The sequence below is a fragment of the Haemaphysalis longicornis genome, unplaced genomic scaffold, assembly GCF_048455015.1.
Source record: "Haemaphysalis longicornis isolate Haplotype H1 unplaced genomic scaffold, Haemaphysalis longicornis Haplotype H1 scaffold_8, whole genome shotgun sequence".
In the NCBI taxonomy this organism is placed as follows: Eukaryota; Metazoa; Arthropoda; class Arachnida; order Ixodida; family Ixodidae; genus Haemaphysalis; species Haemaphysalis longicornis.
Window position 1 is genome coordinate 108212983 of NW_027526445.1, and position 17693 is coordinate 108230675.

The following is a 17693-nucleotide window of genomic DNA, read 5'->3' on the forward strand; positions in this document are numbered from 1 at the left end:
AGAACTTATTTATTATGGACAGCTGTGCGATCAGCTGAGGCCGCAAAAGCAAACGGAGGTTAGGAAGGCTTATAAGCTTGTAGAAGGAGGTATTTGCGCCTACATTTGATGTATATATTTTTATTGCAGCAAGGATGGTTGGATAAAAAACGGAAGTTGCAAAAGCATACGTAATCACAGAAGCACCAGTGCGTACGTCGTGTCCGGAGGCATTTATAGCTACAAAGCCGTCTTGCGCCTTTGAGCTTACAGTGGTCAACTGTCATAAGCGGCATTGCCTTCTGTTACTTTGTTTGTCCAGCACACCCAATAGTTCGCAAAACGATGACTATCGCCCGTAAAAAAATTTGGCCAGGTAAAAATACCCTCAAAAACATAGCCAGTGCGGGCAGCGGTCTTAAACAGTATCGTAGTGCTTTCTGGGGGGACTGACGGTAAACAATGCGGTTCGCTTTTCGCTGTAGTCCTAGTCAGCACACTAATGTTTACTTATGTAGCTGCCTTGGACACGTCATTGCAGCCGTCACAAAACACTCGATTCAGCTGTAAAATCAAAAGTTTTTCTTTTGTTCTCCAGTTTTTGAATAAAAAATTGTGTTTTGTCTTCGTTGCCCTTTTATCGAGATGCATTGTTGTACTCAGGTTAGAAATAAACTCGAACCGCTGTTATGTTTCTTTGAATTGACCTCCACCAATACTCGTTGCTGGACAGATCGGGGTGAATATTGATCGCAGAAATAAAGTCTCACAAGTACCCGTCCATTCAAATAGATGGCAGGCATGACTCCCATCCTATCTAGAGAGGCCTGGCAAGGAGCAGATGGAAAACAGGCAACTGAACTTGTCACTAGTAGTTTGTGTAGATACCGGTGACATAATATGGGGGATGTGCTGAGGAAGGCGGATGAGGCTAGTAAGCAATGTGAACCATATTGTATGAAAATAAACACGCGAATTTGAGCTGTGCATTCTCTATGATTTAGGCGTTGTGGTAAAAAAGTGTTCACAAGGCATAAAGATTATACTCAATTTGTGGACAGCTTTTCGCCAAGAAATTGGCAAAATAGCGCTTCAGACACCTTAATAGCGGCTCTTCACATCATATCAGCGGTTAGGTTTTTTGTAGAGGCGCCCATAATTGCATTCTAGGGCACTCACGGGCAGACATTAAGAAAGACTGTTCCTTGAATTGGGTAGTTCACGTGGCCTAATTGGGTCCCCTCTAGCATGACGAACTTTCTCTCAGCCTTCGCTCTCTAGCAAAACCTGACCATGCGGAAGACGACGCACCGCGGGAAAATGCGTTTAAACGCTTTCGCATGAAAATTTTGGCAGCTGCTTCCCTCAGAAAGCTGAAGCCAGGTGGAAATGTTTGCACATCCCGAGGCTGTTTCACGCACCAACGCGGCGATAACGACCGCAGGCGAAGGGTGGCACATTATCCTTGAGATAAGTAGGGAAGGGAGCGAGGAACATAAAAACCTTTGATGTTTCGCAAAACGTGACATAGAAACAAAGGCGGGTGCCAGCTTCGACACTACTTTCAACATCTGCTTTCCATGGTGTGGTTACCTTGCTTTCATGTTCATTGCAAGGGTGAGCACACTTGCCCCGATGTGGCAACTCTCATATCATTGCGTATATCAGCACAGTGATCACGGTGAGAATCGAAATTGAGCAAACGTACGTGCCGACTATCGTGAGCACGTACGTGTCCCGCCGTCGGCTGCGATGATATTACTTGGAGACACAGCGACCGGTCAGTTAAGCATGTGGGCAGAAGAATAAATAGCGAGCCCCGTCTGCGGAGGGAATAGAACCACAGGCTACCCGCCCGCAAGAGCATCAAGATGGCCAGTGGATTTCTGACTTTATCTGTCGTTCTAGGTATCGCCTTCGGAGGTGAGTTAATATGTCAAACTTCGTAACAGTGTAGGAGAGCTGAGACAATTTGCCTTGATATTGCTATCATATGTACGCTTTTGACCTTACATCGTAGCTTGGATGACGAAGTTCGTAGTTACGCGAAGCGAAGTTTTCGAAAATTGTGTACTTAAGTATTTGTGTGCCTGACCAATTATTCAGACTAGATCATTTCATCGAATAACTAATGCTCTTTCGGCAGGCGAATTTTAAAGATGTTATTTCAGAATCTATTTTTTGGTACACAAAAGAGGCAAATACTTCGCCACACATCCTTTAGTAGTGATGGACATTTTCGCCGAAGTTATCACCTCGACGCTCGAGTCCTAGCACGTAATTTAAACGTGACGTATAGAACAATGGCTCACACAGGGCCAAAACCGCGATGTGGAGTATTCTATTACAGCGGTTGAATCTCAACTATCATCATTTTAGGAAGCCATTCTGGGTTACATGCCTGAAAGAATTTTTTTTAGTTTACGCTCTCCAATGTCAAGAAGACGGTTATCTACCAAAGCGTTTCAGGTACTGTGCGAAAATTGTAGTTGATCCTTCTTTCATAGGAATCAGTAAAACTCGAAGGCGAAAGGGGCCTCCTTCGGAGCAGTTGATTGTTAAAGGAACCTCTTTCATGTGCGAAGGGTTCGGGAGCCTGACCCCGCCACAGGAAGTGACGCCGACACGCAAGAAAAAAAAACCTAACCGGTTTATTCCCGGACAACAAAACCAAAAATGACATGTACAGAAACAGCAGCTTGAAACACATAACAGTCATGGTAACAACGCGACAGCGGAGGGTGCCTCAATTCAAGCGCGTGTCCCGCACACGAAGGCGCTATCAGAAGCGCCAACTATCGGCACTCATTTGCGTCATGATGCGCTACTTCGCTTCATTCTCCTAGATGGCAGCACCATCTGAATTAGTGATATGGAAGGACATAAGGCGCGTTCGTAGAGCTGCTCACGCCGCTGTTCATAGTGCAGTGGGCAGAGCGCCACGTGCCTCCGGTTGGGGCGAGAGAGTTCGTGGGATCGAATCCGGGCACCGCTGCGCCAATGGCACTTTTTCTAGCGACGTCACTTCCGTGATGGTTAGGACGTCACTGAGATATTATTGTACGTGGGCATAAAACGATTTAGTGGTTAAGTGCGCACCCGCGTAAACACTCACTTTGTTGTACTCAATCGGGAAAGAACGCGTCTTTACACAAAGCCAGGAAGGCGGGGTTACAAAATCCGCACACTAAGATTATAATTTGTTTGTACATCTACCTAGTGCATGTATTGTATGTATGTATGTATGTATGTATGTAGGTATGCATGTATGTATGCATGTATGTACGTATGTATTGAAAATTGAAATGGGAAGATTCCCCAACAGCGGGGCAAATTGTCTCGCCTAGGGGCGGACACAGGAAGGCCTGCTCGTCTACAGGAGGTGGGGTAGGGAGGACAGAGTACATGGGAAGATAGGAGAGATGGTTGGCATGTTTACTGTTTCTTAAGTGATTTGATTGATTGATTGAGGGGTTTAACGCGCCGACGCAGCGCAGGCGATGAGGCGCGCCGTAGTGGAGGGCTCCGGATTATTTTGACCCCCTGGGGATCTTTAACGTGCGCCGAAATCTCGTACACACAAGCGTTTTTGCTTTTCGCCTCCATCAGAAAAGCGGCCGCCGCGGCCGGGAATCGAACCCGCGACCTCGTGCTCAGCAGCGCAACGCCTTAGCCACTGAGCCACCACGGCGGGTTGTTTCTTAAGTGGTTGCAGCGGTTCCGCTGTTGGTTGAAAATGAAATTGTGTATATAAACGCTTTATTCTTCAAGTTTACGGAAAGAAAAACCGAAAGACGAATCGAAAGACGAATGGGGAAAGATGCGACCTCTAGGGGATCAGCTTTACTGGGTTCCTCAGAGGTTGCGACCTTGAGCCAGGAAGCTGGCCATGAAGAACAATGTCGTGCAGTAATATCTTCAGATTAAGCGTACTGTTAACCCGTACTGTTAACCCTAGCATTAACCCTACCATGTAAAACTAGGGATGAATGTTTCAAGCCGCCATTACCCCAAAATATTGGCCTCTAACATATATCTACCGTTCGGTGCGAGAAAAAAAAACACGTTGAACTAATTTCAGAGCCGATCTGCATTGCAGTGTCAACGAGTACGCAGTGAATGGCAACGCTGGTCTTTTTTACTTTTAAAAATACGTTATCTGAGCCTGAAAGTCTTCTTATTTTTAGGGTTATTTTAGGCACACTTGGCCTGAAACGCAGCACTTATATTAGTTTTGCAGCGGCGTCAGACACCATCTACCTAACATAACCGACACCGAGCATTGCGCCTGTTACGTAAGAAGGATGTGAACCGAAGAGGCCAACGAAGTTACCGAAATAAATCAGGAATTGTGATTCTTTATCCCAGAAAACTGGGCCCAAAGTCTCAGAATGTTTAAGACATCAGATCCTTAGCCCTCTGTTATATCTTATTTGAATCCTTACCGAAAGCTTCACTATCGCTATAGCGTCTTTTGCAAGTGAAATATTATCGTGGTCCGTATTTACTACCATAAAAATTACAACAAAGAACTTTTGTCATCCCTTTCGTAGTGTTCCGTGGATCCAAACAAACGTATTTAGTTGTTGGCTAAGAAAACAGTTTACACTCCTTACCTTGAAAACAATACCGCTGGTAGCTCAGGAAAACGTATTCAAGATATCGAGCAAGGACGCAGTAGTAAGGCGTTTGATCCACGAATTCTTTTACTAGGTGCATTCATAGATCCCCGAAAATTCAGGTAAGCAACGATACGTAAAAGGTACCGCATTGCGACGACTAGTCATCAATATGTACCCATAATTGAGGGGAGCATTTCATATTTTTATTTCCAGTTGTATCCAGCGTATCTGTCTTCAAGGATGTTCCTGGTTGTACTGCTGCGGATGCCGAGAAGTGCGGATTCTCCTTTATACCGTTTGTAGTAACTGAACGCGTTGCTGAAACTGCCGAGCAACTTCAAAAGGACTGCAAGTAAGTAATAATTGTTTTAAGACATCTTGTAACTCGTTATAACTAAACTTTAGGCTAACAATAATCAATGGTCTACTCAGTCTTTACGTTAGGCTAGAAGAATTGCGGGAGACGGACCTGAGAACACTTTGTCAAAGTGCTCACCATTGCTGCCCACGAGTAAAACATGTGTCCTTCCAAACATTTACTCCAGATGTATTCTTGGTTGATTAAAAACAAGAAATCCCTTTTATTCAACTGATGACACTGTATTCCCAAACAAAGGAATGTCCCGTAGTATGGACAGTGTCAGCCGAGACCATGGTGAATACATTACAGGTGCCAATACAATGGCTCGCACTGTTGCAGAAAAATTGCTGGAGTTCGACACAACGGCAGGGCTGTCGAAATCCGGATCAGTGATTCGCCAGTGTTGCACTTGGGCTATTGTTGAGAGTTCCTTTCTTCATTGTCCTGACTCATGCCGTTGAAGGAGAATACTCCCTGCAGGAAAGCCTACTTTCCTTGACGATGATTATGAAGGATTCAGGGTAAAGTGAAAAAGAAAACGCTTCCCGTGGGCTTAATCGACCTGGGGCTCTCGAATTATGAAGCCGACGTATATCCGATTGCCCAATTTCGACGTGGTCGGAGCTAACGCGAAACAGCAGGTATCGATTCGCGTCGTACACCCCAAACCAAGAGTTGCGAGACTTGGTGTGGGTATTCCAGAAAAGTGGAGGGTACCTCCAGAGGAGCACTGCTCGCAATAAGGGATTGGCCAACCAAAGCATCCATCACGATAAAGCTTGGCGCTCAACCATTGTCGTCGTTAGACGGAAGCGCGCATGAGTTTTCTTTCTGTATTTTGTTTTCTTTGTGTTTTTCATGCTGTTTTCTGTGTTTAGGTTTTCCTTTTCTGCGATTTGCTTTCGTTAAACGGTTTTAATCAACTAGGGCACAATAACCCCACAATGGCCCTAATCCTCGGCAGTCTCCCACATGGGTATATGCCGCTAACCCAAGAACCATCATCGGAGGAGGCTGCGGGAGACTCGCCGGCGACGCCCATGACTTCCCCTGTCTCTTACAGTCGTTTCGTCGTTCAGGGGAACAAAGAAGGTGACCATTGCCATGGGGAAATTTGTCACGACGTCCAGTCATCCGTTCCAGACACGGATGATCTACCTTGCTAAAACTATTCGGATCAGACTGACTTTTATTTTGCTTACCCACTCCCTCTTCTCTTCGTTCTGTCTTGAATTGAAACCCCTGTCGCACAGACTCTTACAACCCGGATTTAAGCGAAGCGCGGTTGACTTTTCGAGCGCATTTGGCGCACCGCCGCTGCTGCACGGCACGTTTGCAGGTGTTGGTGGTAACAGGCATTTATTTTATGTACTAGAGATGCAAAGACGACATGTTACGCTTTAGCGAATTTGGGTGTCTAGGGGAGAGGGATTATGTAATGGGAGGGGGGGGGGGGGGCAAATGGTACATCCAGTGGGGTACGAAACTAAAATAAATGGTGAAAGCCAGATGTCTTGAGGAAGTTTCGTAGAGCGGTGAGCAGGCGCCGTTCTTCGCTCTTATTGGAGAGACTTGGATAAAGCCCATCATTTAGGCTGGGTGGGCTTGCCAATTCTACGTTTTTGAAGGCTGGGTGTCGACAGTCGGCAAAGCGAGGGCAGTCTCACAGGACGTGTGCAGTGTCGTAATTGGCTGAGCACAGTGAACACACGGGATCATCTACACTGCCGTATGATGTAGCGCGAACGTGTGGTGTTCTTGACGACCCAGTTGTAATCCTTTGAACGATCGTGTGCCATTTCCTGGGCCGAACGCTGAGGAATGCTTGGACACTTCACACCTAGAGCCGCTCGTAGTTGCGACTTCCTGTCCGCCTTGCGGCGGGTGTAGAATTCTGAGCTCGAAGTAGGTGAAGGTTCCTCCGCTATGTTCTCACAGTTCTCATCCGTCTTCTCGTCCTGACATGCAGATGATGGCGGTATAACCGAACGAAGCTGATGAAAATGTGCATGCTCAGAAGAGAAGGGGTGATCCCGGGGGATGCAGCTTTTCCCAGTTGACGAGTCACTTGCGGTTTTTTGCGCAAGTGCGTGCGCCTTGCCATTGCCTGAGATTACCGTGTGAGCCGGTATCCCGAAAAAGGTCACAAAACGTCCGCGGGTCTGCAGCGTGCTGATTCGTTGCCGGATATTTAAGATGAACTAGGAGGTTTCATCTGGCCGTTTTATACCGCGTAGAATGTTGATTGCGTCCGTAAGAATCACAGACTTTTTTGGCGATTGAGAAGTAGCACCGGTTGCACCCACGTACGCCGGACGGGGCAAAAATGTATTTCGCGGCTTGCCTGTGGTAGCTTTGTCCGGTCGTAGGTATGCGCAACTATATAAATGTTATCGCACGTTTATGGGAGTAAAGTGTTTTGCTACACTTTATGGCGTAAGTGGACGTTGTCAATTTCTGTGCCATTACTTAGTGCGGACGAGAGAATCACCGATTTCGTCCGATCGCTCGTGGAAACCTCAATCACGGTTGGGGAACCAGGATAAAGTTCGAGCGAGATCGGGCTCAATCGCGACTGAAACTGGCCGGATCCGGATTAAACGCGATCCGGATCGACTCAATCGCGTGCGAAAGTTCCCGTGTGACAGGGGTAACACTGACTAATTCCTTTTTTCTTGTTCCCCCATCTTGTCTTACCTAATTGGTTTTCACGTCTAAACTAAACTCTTCTTGGCTAATCCCCATAAGTGGGTATGGGTGATTTGGCTTTCCCGACGCCCACCGACATTGGATGGACGACAACCCCGGCCACTAAAGCGCATTGACCAGGACCATGAGCATTGACCATCTGCTCCGGCGGGAGTTGTAGGAGTTGGCGTACACTCGCCCCTGCCCTCACCCACTTCCATGTGGTGTCCCACGGGAAACGTCGGTACTTACGAGTCCGACAGCTAAAGGGGTGCGTGGCAACTGGCCTACGCGGCCGTGTGGTGGGAACTCGAGTTCCCAAGTGTCAGGAGCCCCGGGCCAACACAGCCCGGTGTGCAATCACCACACAATCGGGGTGCGGGTAATCCCGGATTCGGCAACCACGTCGGCCTAGCCGGGGTGGCCACGGACTTCACCTACCCAACCGAGCGTCTCGTGCACCAACTGCGTCAGGGCTGACCTCTACCCCATCCGGGACCCCGGTGAGCAATCGGCCGGAGGTCTCCGTTCGGGGAATGTCCCCACCGGGACCAGTTGTCGATCTAGATGCGCGAGTTTTCGAGTGGTTTTACTCGGCCCTGAACACTACGGCTTGCGTGGTTACCTGAATTGTACATTACACCCCCGTGGACGCGTCAGGTGTCCGGGTACTACTGCGCGCGCACTATGACCTCCACTGGAGGCTAGTCTTCAACTGCAGGTCGCCCTGTGCGAAGCCGTACAGGGAGCGCGATCCATCTTGTGTGTCCCGAGTAGGAGACGATGGGTTTGCCCTGTCCCTGCAAATCGGCAGGTGGGGCTCTGGTGGGCAGTGCTGGCGCTCCGAGCAGTCCCCACCTCCACTGACTTGACCCCCGCACCCCAACCAACGTTGTTGGCAGTGAGGTTTCCACTCGACGGCGCCCCGACCTATAAAAGTCGGGGCGCAGCACAACGACTTCTCATGTGGATAAGATGGTGCAGGGAACCGTAAGTTCGCCGCGTCCTCAACTTAGCAGCCCTCCATCAGATGTGATTATGGGTGCTCGCAGGCCCCAGCGGCGTTCTAAACCAAAGTATTGCTAATTCAGTCATTCAGTCTGTGATAAAGCTTTCCCATAGTTTTGGCAGAGAAAATGCGTCAAAGAATGAAGTGACTTTGTTTAGCTAAAATATGACGGGTAAGCGCCGTCTTAGCGTATAAATAACGTCGAAATATCTTGTTTACCGTAGTGACAAGATTATAAACCGCAAACGTTTTAGCTAAAATCAGCCTTCAAATTTGTGATAACGCTCCTAGGTAAACTTACCTGGGGATGATAAGGGGCGCATGCCGGAATTGTGCATGTGCGGTGCTTTGAGTGGAAACCCCACAAGGCTGGCGGAAATGCAATTATTTATTTCAAGAGTAACGCGGAATTCCAGTAATTTGGATATTTTTCGAGGTTCTGCATCAAAGACATACTCTGCATTCACAATTTTCATAGGTTCAAACAAAGAGATGGATGACGTTGCTGGCCGGAAAGCAGCTTGGGGTTACTTTTTTCTTTTTTACTTTCAGAGATCCCTCCGCCTTGTCCGAACGTCCTACAGCAGGGCGTTACAGCATTGACATACACAAATCTTCATTGTTGCAGCACACTTGCGTTTGACAGAACTTGTTCAACTCTTTAATATTTCAAACAAAAAATACTTTGCGGATAAGTCCGTCCAGATACGCAATTTCCTTATTTTTGAAACAGCCTGTTCAACGCAAACGGCGACGACGTTCTTTAAATTATTTTTGTGAATTCGTCTTTTATCTTTGAATATCCGAAGAAAGAACTTTAACCGCAATTTTTGACGGCGCAAGGAAAGCAGTCCCAAACAACGCTCGTTTTTTATTTGAGCGCAGTTACCGCGTTTTTGTACATCTCCAAGGCCAACCTAGGCGCCGGTTTTTAATTTAAGCTATTTCATCAATCAGTAGCAGTTGTGAAGGATCCCATACCGCGCAGGCATAGTATAGTATTGATCGAACACATGTCAAATAGGCCGCCTTCTTCAAGCGTTGCTCGAAATTTTGAAGTTAACAAATTTTTAAATTTACCAACTGTTCTATTCTGATTACAGACTCTTTAGCGGCGAGCTGGAGTGCCTCCAAAATTTCACAAAGAAGTGCCTGGATGGTCTTCCCAAGGCCGTCATTTCAATTATGATCGAAGCTTCCTCAGATGAGTACGACATCTTGTGCGACGAAACGGCCCCGAGACAAAAGGGTATGTGTCGTTTCCGCCGCTGACGTAACCTCTTCACATCGCCGATTATGTCCCTCCACGCGTTGATTTCGTGACCTATTTTGGAGTGCATGGCTAATCGAGCAGCTACAAATAGCTAATACTAAATGAAGAGTAGGACCATAGCCGTTGCAAGGGACGAAATAAAAGCATTCGGAAGGAAAAATAGTTCCCGCAGGTCAGGAGAAAAAAAATGTGGGGTGTTTACGGGAGCGCCTTCGTCCTTCACTGGACCTATACAGGAGGAGATGACTTTAATGATGATGATTATGATGATGGTGGTGGTGGTTGGTTTGGTAGCGGAGGTTGTAAGGAAAATATAGTGGCGTACTTTATGATGGAATGAAGCTACGTGTTCCGAAAGTTTTGAAACGAATTCAAGTTTATTTAAGTGCAATAAAGGGCAATTTCACGTTGAGTAATGTACACTGTAATACGTTGAGGATATCTAGGGCTTGGTGAGTTGCTCATTTTCGGCGTAAACTGCGCCCCTAAGTTGTGCCTTGCTCAGCAGCAAGTTTGGTTAAACGGTAGCTGATAATAGGTGCATCGGTTCGCCACGAAGGCGACGTTTTCACAGGCACGCTCAAATACAGTTCCAAGCTCTTCAAACAATTGATTGTATGAAATAATGGTAAAATAATAAAATGAGAGTTTCTAATACGTTTCCCACAAAATATTAACATTTTTGTTAACTGCCAGCTTGGTCTGCAGAATAGTAGGGACAACCGTCCCGGCAAAAATACGCTTTACTTCGTTTTTTCTTAGTTTTAAAAACAGCCAATGCTTTTTCCACTTACATAATTGCACACTATTCGTCGCATTTTTGCGGCTCTTTGTTTAAATTTGCGGTCACTAAAACGTTTAAATCGAAGCGAATGATCAAACTAAGGCGAGCGCATGATATAATGGTGGGCCATGACCACACAGATGGCCTTGTTGTGAGCCGCATAGACGCTAGCGCCGGATCCTTCTCTAGTGTATATTGTAAGAACATCTATGGCGTCGGCCACCCCCGGGAAAGAGCGGCGGACGCCGCCGCTGTTGCCCGGCCGTGAGTCGGGATTAAGAAAACGAATAGGACCGTCTTTCGAAGGGTGAGGCAGCGGCACCTAGCCATCCTGATGTGCTAGCTTGGGGCTGCACACAGCTCGACACAAGCGCAGACACCGAAACAATTCGGCATGTCAGCGTAGTTATTCCCATTAATGCCGATTTAAACTAGTTAGTTTACACGTTTTAGAATTGCGAGAAAGCTTAGGGAACTTTTAGAGTCGATATTTATCAGAGCCAGTTGCTACTTTCGCCTTTTTGTAATAGCTCTTAAAGCACGACCGAATTCTATTCACCAATTTAGAAATGGGTGTCCCATTCGTGGCAAGCAGTGCGCAAAATGTTGCGTTTCTCTGTCGGCCAGATGTCTGTATGTAGTTTTTACATTTCGTTTTCCCGTCCTGGAAACCAATACTTAACGTATGTTTGCCGTAGGACCACTTAATTCCTCCGGGTGCGGGTTACCCTGGAGGTGCTGTGGAACAAGTTAATCAAGCCGTGCGAAGGCACTGTACAATGGACGCGAAGCTGCACCAAAACAGGCCCGAAACGATCATCCCTAACGCTGACGACAATGCAGTACCGCCGGTGCAGCCGCCGGCTACGAGCAGGCACTTCATCTCGGGGAGCGCTGGGAAAATTGGCCACGCCATCTCTAGTATGCTCCGGGAGTTAAACCCCCCCCCACCTCCTTATCCCCTGCCGCCGCCTTCACCGTGTTGGGAGTTTGTTGTCCCGCACTCCACGAAATAACCGTTGGTTGGTAGAGCTAGAAAGCCTTGCGTTAAAGCAAAATTTGTGATAAAGACAATAAACATGTATGGGCAAGCTTAAGTGATGATACGAGGGCACTCACTCGGTTGGCGGGAATTCTATTCTGTGGCACCCTGCCTGCGACTTGCCGTGGCGCACCACACAGGAGCCCGCGCTGGGAAAGAAAAACAGCAGAGCCGAAAGAGTGTAAGAGTGTAGGCGGCTGCCGAACGTTCAGTAGGAACCGCCTTGGGACGGGAAGGTACCGACGTGGTTGAATATGGGGCTTCTTGCGATGGCGAAAAAACGAACAGAGCTTCGGGGAGTGCTGTGCCGGTGTCTGGCCAAGTGCTCAAAGTTCAACTGGAAATCTAACGATGGTATAACTAAGCTTTGCCATCACATTCCAGGTTCTAAGCATCCCCGATATTTGCGTGGCGATTCCAATTGAACTTCCTGTTTCTTTTTTGTTCCCGACAGAATATTTGGACAGTGCTAAGTGTATCAACAGGGCTGGTCCGGAAGTCAGAACCTGCGTACAGGACTTCTTCGTTGACCTGCATCGTGCTTCCAAGGCCCCTGCCAAGCAGCAGGTCGCTTATTCTTGCTGGTGAGTGTAACGTGAACTTCTAATGGAAGGAGAATGATTATGAGCAACCTAAAATTATTCTTTGAGGTTAACCAAAGTAAATTGGTTCTCTAATTAGCTAAAAATATCCGTCCAGTGGCTTGCCAATTCTTTAGAATACAAGCTCATTCATTGCCATGGATAGATGCCTTTCCGATGTAACAGCGCAGCTCTGCGTCCCACATTTACTTTGTCTCTGCGAGATCAATATATGACATGCGACTGCGTTACTGTTAACAACAATTTCGTAGTTTTTGTATTCTTGTGCTTTCCCCGCACCTGAAGGGTATTTTGTACTTGTACTGGAAGCAAAAGCAAGTCTGAGCGGAAAGACATAAAAGCTTTTTGGCCTCGAAACATTCTGACGGGCCCCAATTGGGCCTGCAGATACGCATTCCTTATCCCCTAATAAAACGAATGGCGAATGCTTATTAGGTCAAGGTTTCCTTTGAGGTATAGCTTTAAGGGATATATCAGAAGGGTTTTGTTACTGTTTTTTAATGCTCGTTACCCTTTTTTGCCATTCATGGCCCTACAAGTTCAATGCAATGCGTGCAATGATGAACCATGGCTACGAACACTGAGGACGTTAAAAAACAACACCGAACGAGTATTTAGCGCGATAACCCGAGCATACGGAAGGAGGAATAGCACTAAGTGTTTTTCCGTCATTCATAACCAAATTTTTCCGTAAAGGGTCGCTTATGCCACATTACACAAAATCCGCTCGAACCATCGTTAACAAGTCCCGCAGAAGGGTGTAACAGGTACCGCTAGGAATTAGGTGAATCACTAGAAAACACTCTTGGTTAGGTTTTCAAAAGTGCCCGCTTGCAGGTTTTTGCGGAATAGATATCTCAAGGCACCTTTGAGCGTTTTAAAATCATCTATTTTCGTCGTAAAGACATCAAAATTATTTTAAGGTTTATTTTTGTCGTGAGAGCGTTAAGAAACATAGCGATGTCTGCAAAATTGCTTGAATGAATATATCCACAATTTGATTTGAGTCTCCTGAGACCCTCGAAACATTAACGGAGAACGAGGCATTTTATCGCAGCTTCTCTGTGTGGAAGATTCTACACGCCAAGACAACACTCCACAGTGCTTCTTCTTCATCTTCATCTTAGCGTTCGTCTTCCTCTCTACCCACGTGCGCACACGTATACACACGCACGCTTTTTTCGTAACTTGTGGAACAACATGTCACTAACCACGAACATTTCGACAGGAATGTACACTTTCTGTGTTCCCAATGTTGGCTGCGGAATGAACCTCAGGCATCGTGTTTCCGTTTTCCCGCGCTTTCATTTGCAGCTACTACCTGGATTTCCTGGAATGCACCGAAAAACGGCTGACAAGCAAGTGCGATTTGCCAGCGGCCATCAAATACTTCAAGCTCATCTTCGAGAATGTGCTGGGCGATGTTCTCAATGTGGCTTGCAGCAAGTACAAGAAAGATTCGAGTGCTTGCGAGGCACTTCCACCCCTCTCCAAGAAAGACGACAGGAACGCTCGCGGAAAGGCGATTATTGAGCCACTGGCCAGCATTGCTGGAAGCTATCTCGGATAGGCACCTAATCCAAACGACTTTGTAATTAAACTTAGACGGGTACACTTTCTCCTTACCGGGAGAGGAGCTCCTTGGAACTATGAAAATAATGGGCCCGGGGTAGTTCAGCTTTGGCATCCGCAGCAGCCGTCCTTGTAATTCGTAAATATTTTTTGCTTGCAGTAACATGACAAAAAGTGTCCCCCCCCCCGGTAATGGACAGCGCACAAACAAACATTTTTCGATGTTGCATAAAATACATAAGGCAATATTGTTAGGATGAAAATGAGGCGTATTTACGATATTTACACAATCTGCAATGGTTGAATGCAGCAGCTCATAAACAAACAGTTCGAAAGCTGGCCGATCAACCTTAACATCTTCTTTCTCGAACCGAGCACCGTCCGGCGTCTTTCGTCGTCTTCGGCGTTTCCTTGTAGTTGGAGCGTCTAACATGACCCCCCGGCGAAAGCACCTTCCCGGTGTTGGCTAGCAGTCGCTATCGGCAGGCGTCCGATAGGCCTTGAGGGGAGACACGGGAACAATGTCCGACAAAGGAGACGCTTGGAATGTGGAGGGACGTAAAAAAAATTCCCGCGCCTCCCCGCGAGGGGAACACGAGTAAATGCAGAGCATTGGGATTCGTTAACGCCGCGTAAATTCGCGTTAGGGTGGGTAGTTGGGTCGTAGTTGCGTTGGTGTTGGTTTGGGGTAGAGAGAGGAGAGTAAAGTCGCGTTAGGGTGGGTAGTTTGGTCGTAGTTGCGTTGGTGTTGTTTTGGGGTAGAGAGACGAGAGCGAGACGAGAGTGTATATAGGGTTGAATGCGTCATTTATTATTATTATTGGTCGGTTCCGTCGTTATATTGTACGGAGAGAAGGACTGCTTTATGGTCGCTGAAGTGGACCGTCAAGTGGTCTTTGAGCAGCGTTTGTGCGTTGGTACAACTAGCGAAGACGAGGTCGATGCAACTGCCGTGGATGGTGGTGGGTTGCTTGCTGTTGTTGTTTGAGACGCAGTAGAGTCCGTGGTTGGTGGTCATGTACTCTATCAACCAGTCGTCCGTGCGCAGGTCAACGTTAGAGTCTCCGACGAGCACGAGGGGAACGGACGACTCGCACTTCTCTGTTCCCAAGCGCTCGTACACGCTGTCGACCGCACGATCGACGCACTCGGTAACCGTCGTTCGGGGGAGGTTGGGCGCCAGGTAGATCGCGAGGACGGTAACCCCGTGGCCGACTTTGTAGGTCTTGGTGTAGAGAGTGGTGTCGACACCGCTGTCGGCAATTGTCGCAGCGGCGTAGGAGGCACAATTGGCGTAGACGTTGCCGACGAGGTTGATTGCACAGTGTTCGCCATGACGGCAGCGCGCGCAGTAGAGGGAGAGCAGTACGGGGGGGAGAGCGCGCATGCGCAAGCGGCGCGCGCCCTTCCACGCCCCACCGCGCTGCTATCACGCACCTGTTACGCCGAGACCCGTGACGGAGCGAACGGGCTGACTACGACGCATGCGCACGCCAGCTGCTGTTGAGAGAGGAGGGATGGAGGAGAGGCGCACCTGCTGCGGACGCGGAGCTGTGGACGCCGTCCGACGCAGGAAGAGGCGAGGCTAAGAAATGCTCTGCATTTAAAAGAAACTTCGTACGTGACATCCATCACCTGTCGCTGCACCTGATAAGGTCCGGCGTAACAAGGCATCAACTTTGCGGAAAGGCCAACTCGGCGAAGAGGCGTCCACAGGAGCACCTGAGAGCCAGGCGGACAAGACACAGTGCGGTGCCTATCGTCATAACGGGGCTTTTGGGCCATCTGGGTACAGTGAACTAGAATACTTGGGTAGTGGAAACAGCGGCGGCTGCTCCCCACGGCGCCCTTGAAGCCAAACATGTTAACCGCCGCGCGTGGCGCTGGGGCGCCCCGCCCGAGGAGATTCCGAAGCGGCGCGCGTTGAGCCAGATGCCGTTATGCTGCTGTTCGGTGATTCACGCTGTGTTTTGGCGTTTTTTAACCGCTGCACATGGTATTTTTTGTGTGTAATTACACTAGGAGCCTAGCAGGCACTGCACTGGTCCCTAAGTGTTCTTGATTCTGTCTTTTATTGGTAATACAGACAGGGTGCTATGCGTGCGACGGTCTCTAATTGCAGAAGGGCCATGGCTCATACGGTTTCAAAGGATAGTGCAATATTGTGGGCAGGGACTGCGCCCCTAATAAATTTATGTGATTGCTAAACATATTTTATGTTGGCGATTACTTTTACCCTGCTTTTGTTTGTTGAGTTCCTAACTGTTCCTAATTATCTTACGTCTGCAAGACGTTGGCAGTACGGTTCATGTGCATGCGAATTTGTAATGCGGTAATTAATTTATGGTAATAGGTGACCACCATGCCGATGAACTGTGCAGTTGTAAAACTATCGCGATTTATTATAAAGAATGCCGTGCGGTGCTTTTCTGAGAATTACGATTGCGAATGCTGATGCTTTTCGCTGACTCGACTGGAGTCCTTAAAACATGCCTGTTCTGTGTGGTGTGTGAACATCAAGAGCCTGGGTCAGGCAGCACACATTTTCGCTTGCACGGGCCGTGCCAGCCCCGACGCATGCATGCAGTGTGCGAGGCCCGTAAATCGAGCGTGGCAAATTCTCAATTGATGATAACTAGAATTTTGCTCATTGATAGTTTACGTTAAATGAAAACAAAAAAAAGGTGAGTACTAAGTCGCTACGACGCCGTTAAAAAATATCTTGCCGATATCCTACAAAATTAATTTTCTGTGCTAGGATATTTATGTTGTACGACTCAGTCCATGTTAAAAAAAACTTACATTCAATATACTCGCTCTATGCTCACGCTTTCAGGTTAAAAACAGCAAACTTTTTCGTTCTCACATTCAGTCTGTCGGACGCGGGCTGATATTTAAAAAGTCTCGCGAGCTCAGGCTTACTTTATTAAATTCTGCCGTGCAGGTGCCGGGCTCGGGCTTTTATGCAAATATTTTGTCAGGTTGAATTGTGACCTGTAAAGTGCTCTAGCCTATGGATCAAATATTCGAGAAAAAAAACGGAAATGTTTGCGCACGTCAACATGCCTAAGGCACGACGCTGTTTGCTTGGTTACCACGTGCAACACGGTAGCAAAATCCGCAAATAATAAAGAAGGTGTACACATACGCTACCCTCGATCCCTAAAGCACGGCACGCGGGGTCTGCTAGGTTGGTCAAATGTGCTAAAAATATCAGAAAACAGTAAATGCGCACGACATAACTACATATAAACTTTTCCATGAGGACCTTGCTATAATAATAACATTCTCAACGTTGTTACAGCGCGAATTTACTCACCGAAGAATAATTTACACAAAGCAACATTCCTTTTACTAGTCCTAATCAATTAATAATTGTGTTTTTTAAAAACCTCGGGTTTTGAGCCATGTTATCATCGTTCTTGGTAGGAGCTACATGCGTGCGTGAAACCTCGCATTGCGCATGCGGCAAAAGGTTCTCTTTTGTAATTCCAGTCTTTTTTTCATTTATATTGTGTGTTGCATATACGAAGAAGTGCGTGTACATGCCTATAAAATAATTTAAATACTTCGCTTAAATAAAGAAACTACGCACCCTACGAAATCCATTGCACACCGCTGCTGCAGCCCTCGGAAGATCGACGAACGCAAAAGGGGACAATGGTGTGGGTACCGCTATAATTTACCAATGCCGCTCCAGTATTTGCATAACGCAGGAACTTTCGTGTTCTTTTTGACTGACGTCACATATTGGAAAACGA

The 17693-nt window shown here is 47.4% G+C and overlaps 1 protein-coding gene across 1 annotated transcript; it reads left to right on the forward strand.

The window, feature by feature from the left end:
- The first annotated feature begins 1795 nt into the window (after positions 1 to 1795).
- Positions 1796 to 13972, forward strand: LOC144148992 (uncharacterized). Its single transcript, XM_077680516.1, has 5 exons — positions 1796 to 1902; positions 4815 to 4953; positions 9763 to 9908; positions 12213 to 12342; positions 13675 to 13972. Exons 1-5 carry the CDS (start codon positions 1851 to 1853, stop codon positions 13928 to 13930), a joined length of 723 nt encoding a protein of 240 aa, XP_077536642.1. The 5' UTR covers positions 1796 to 1850; the 3' UTR covers positions 13931 to 13972.
- The last annotated feature ends 3721 nt before the right edge of the window (positions 13973 to 17693 follow it).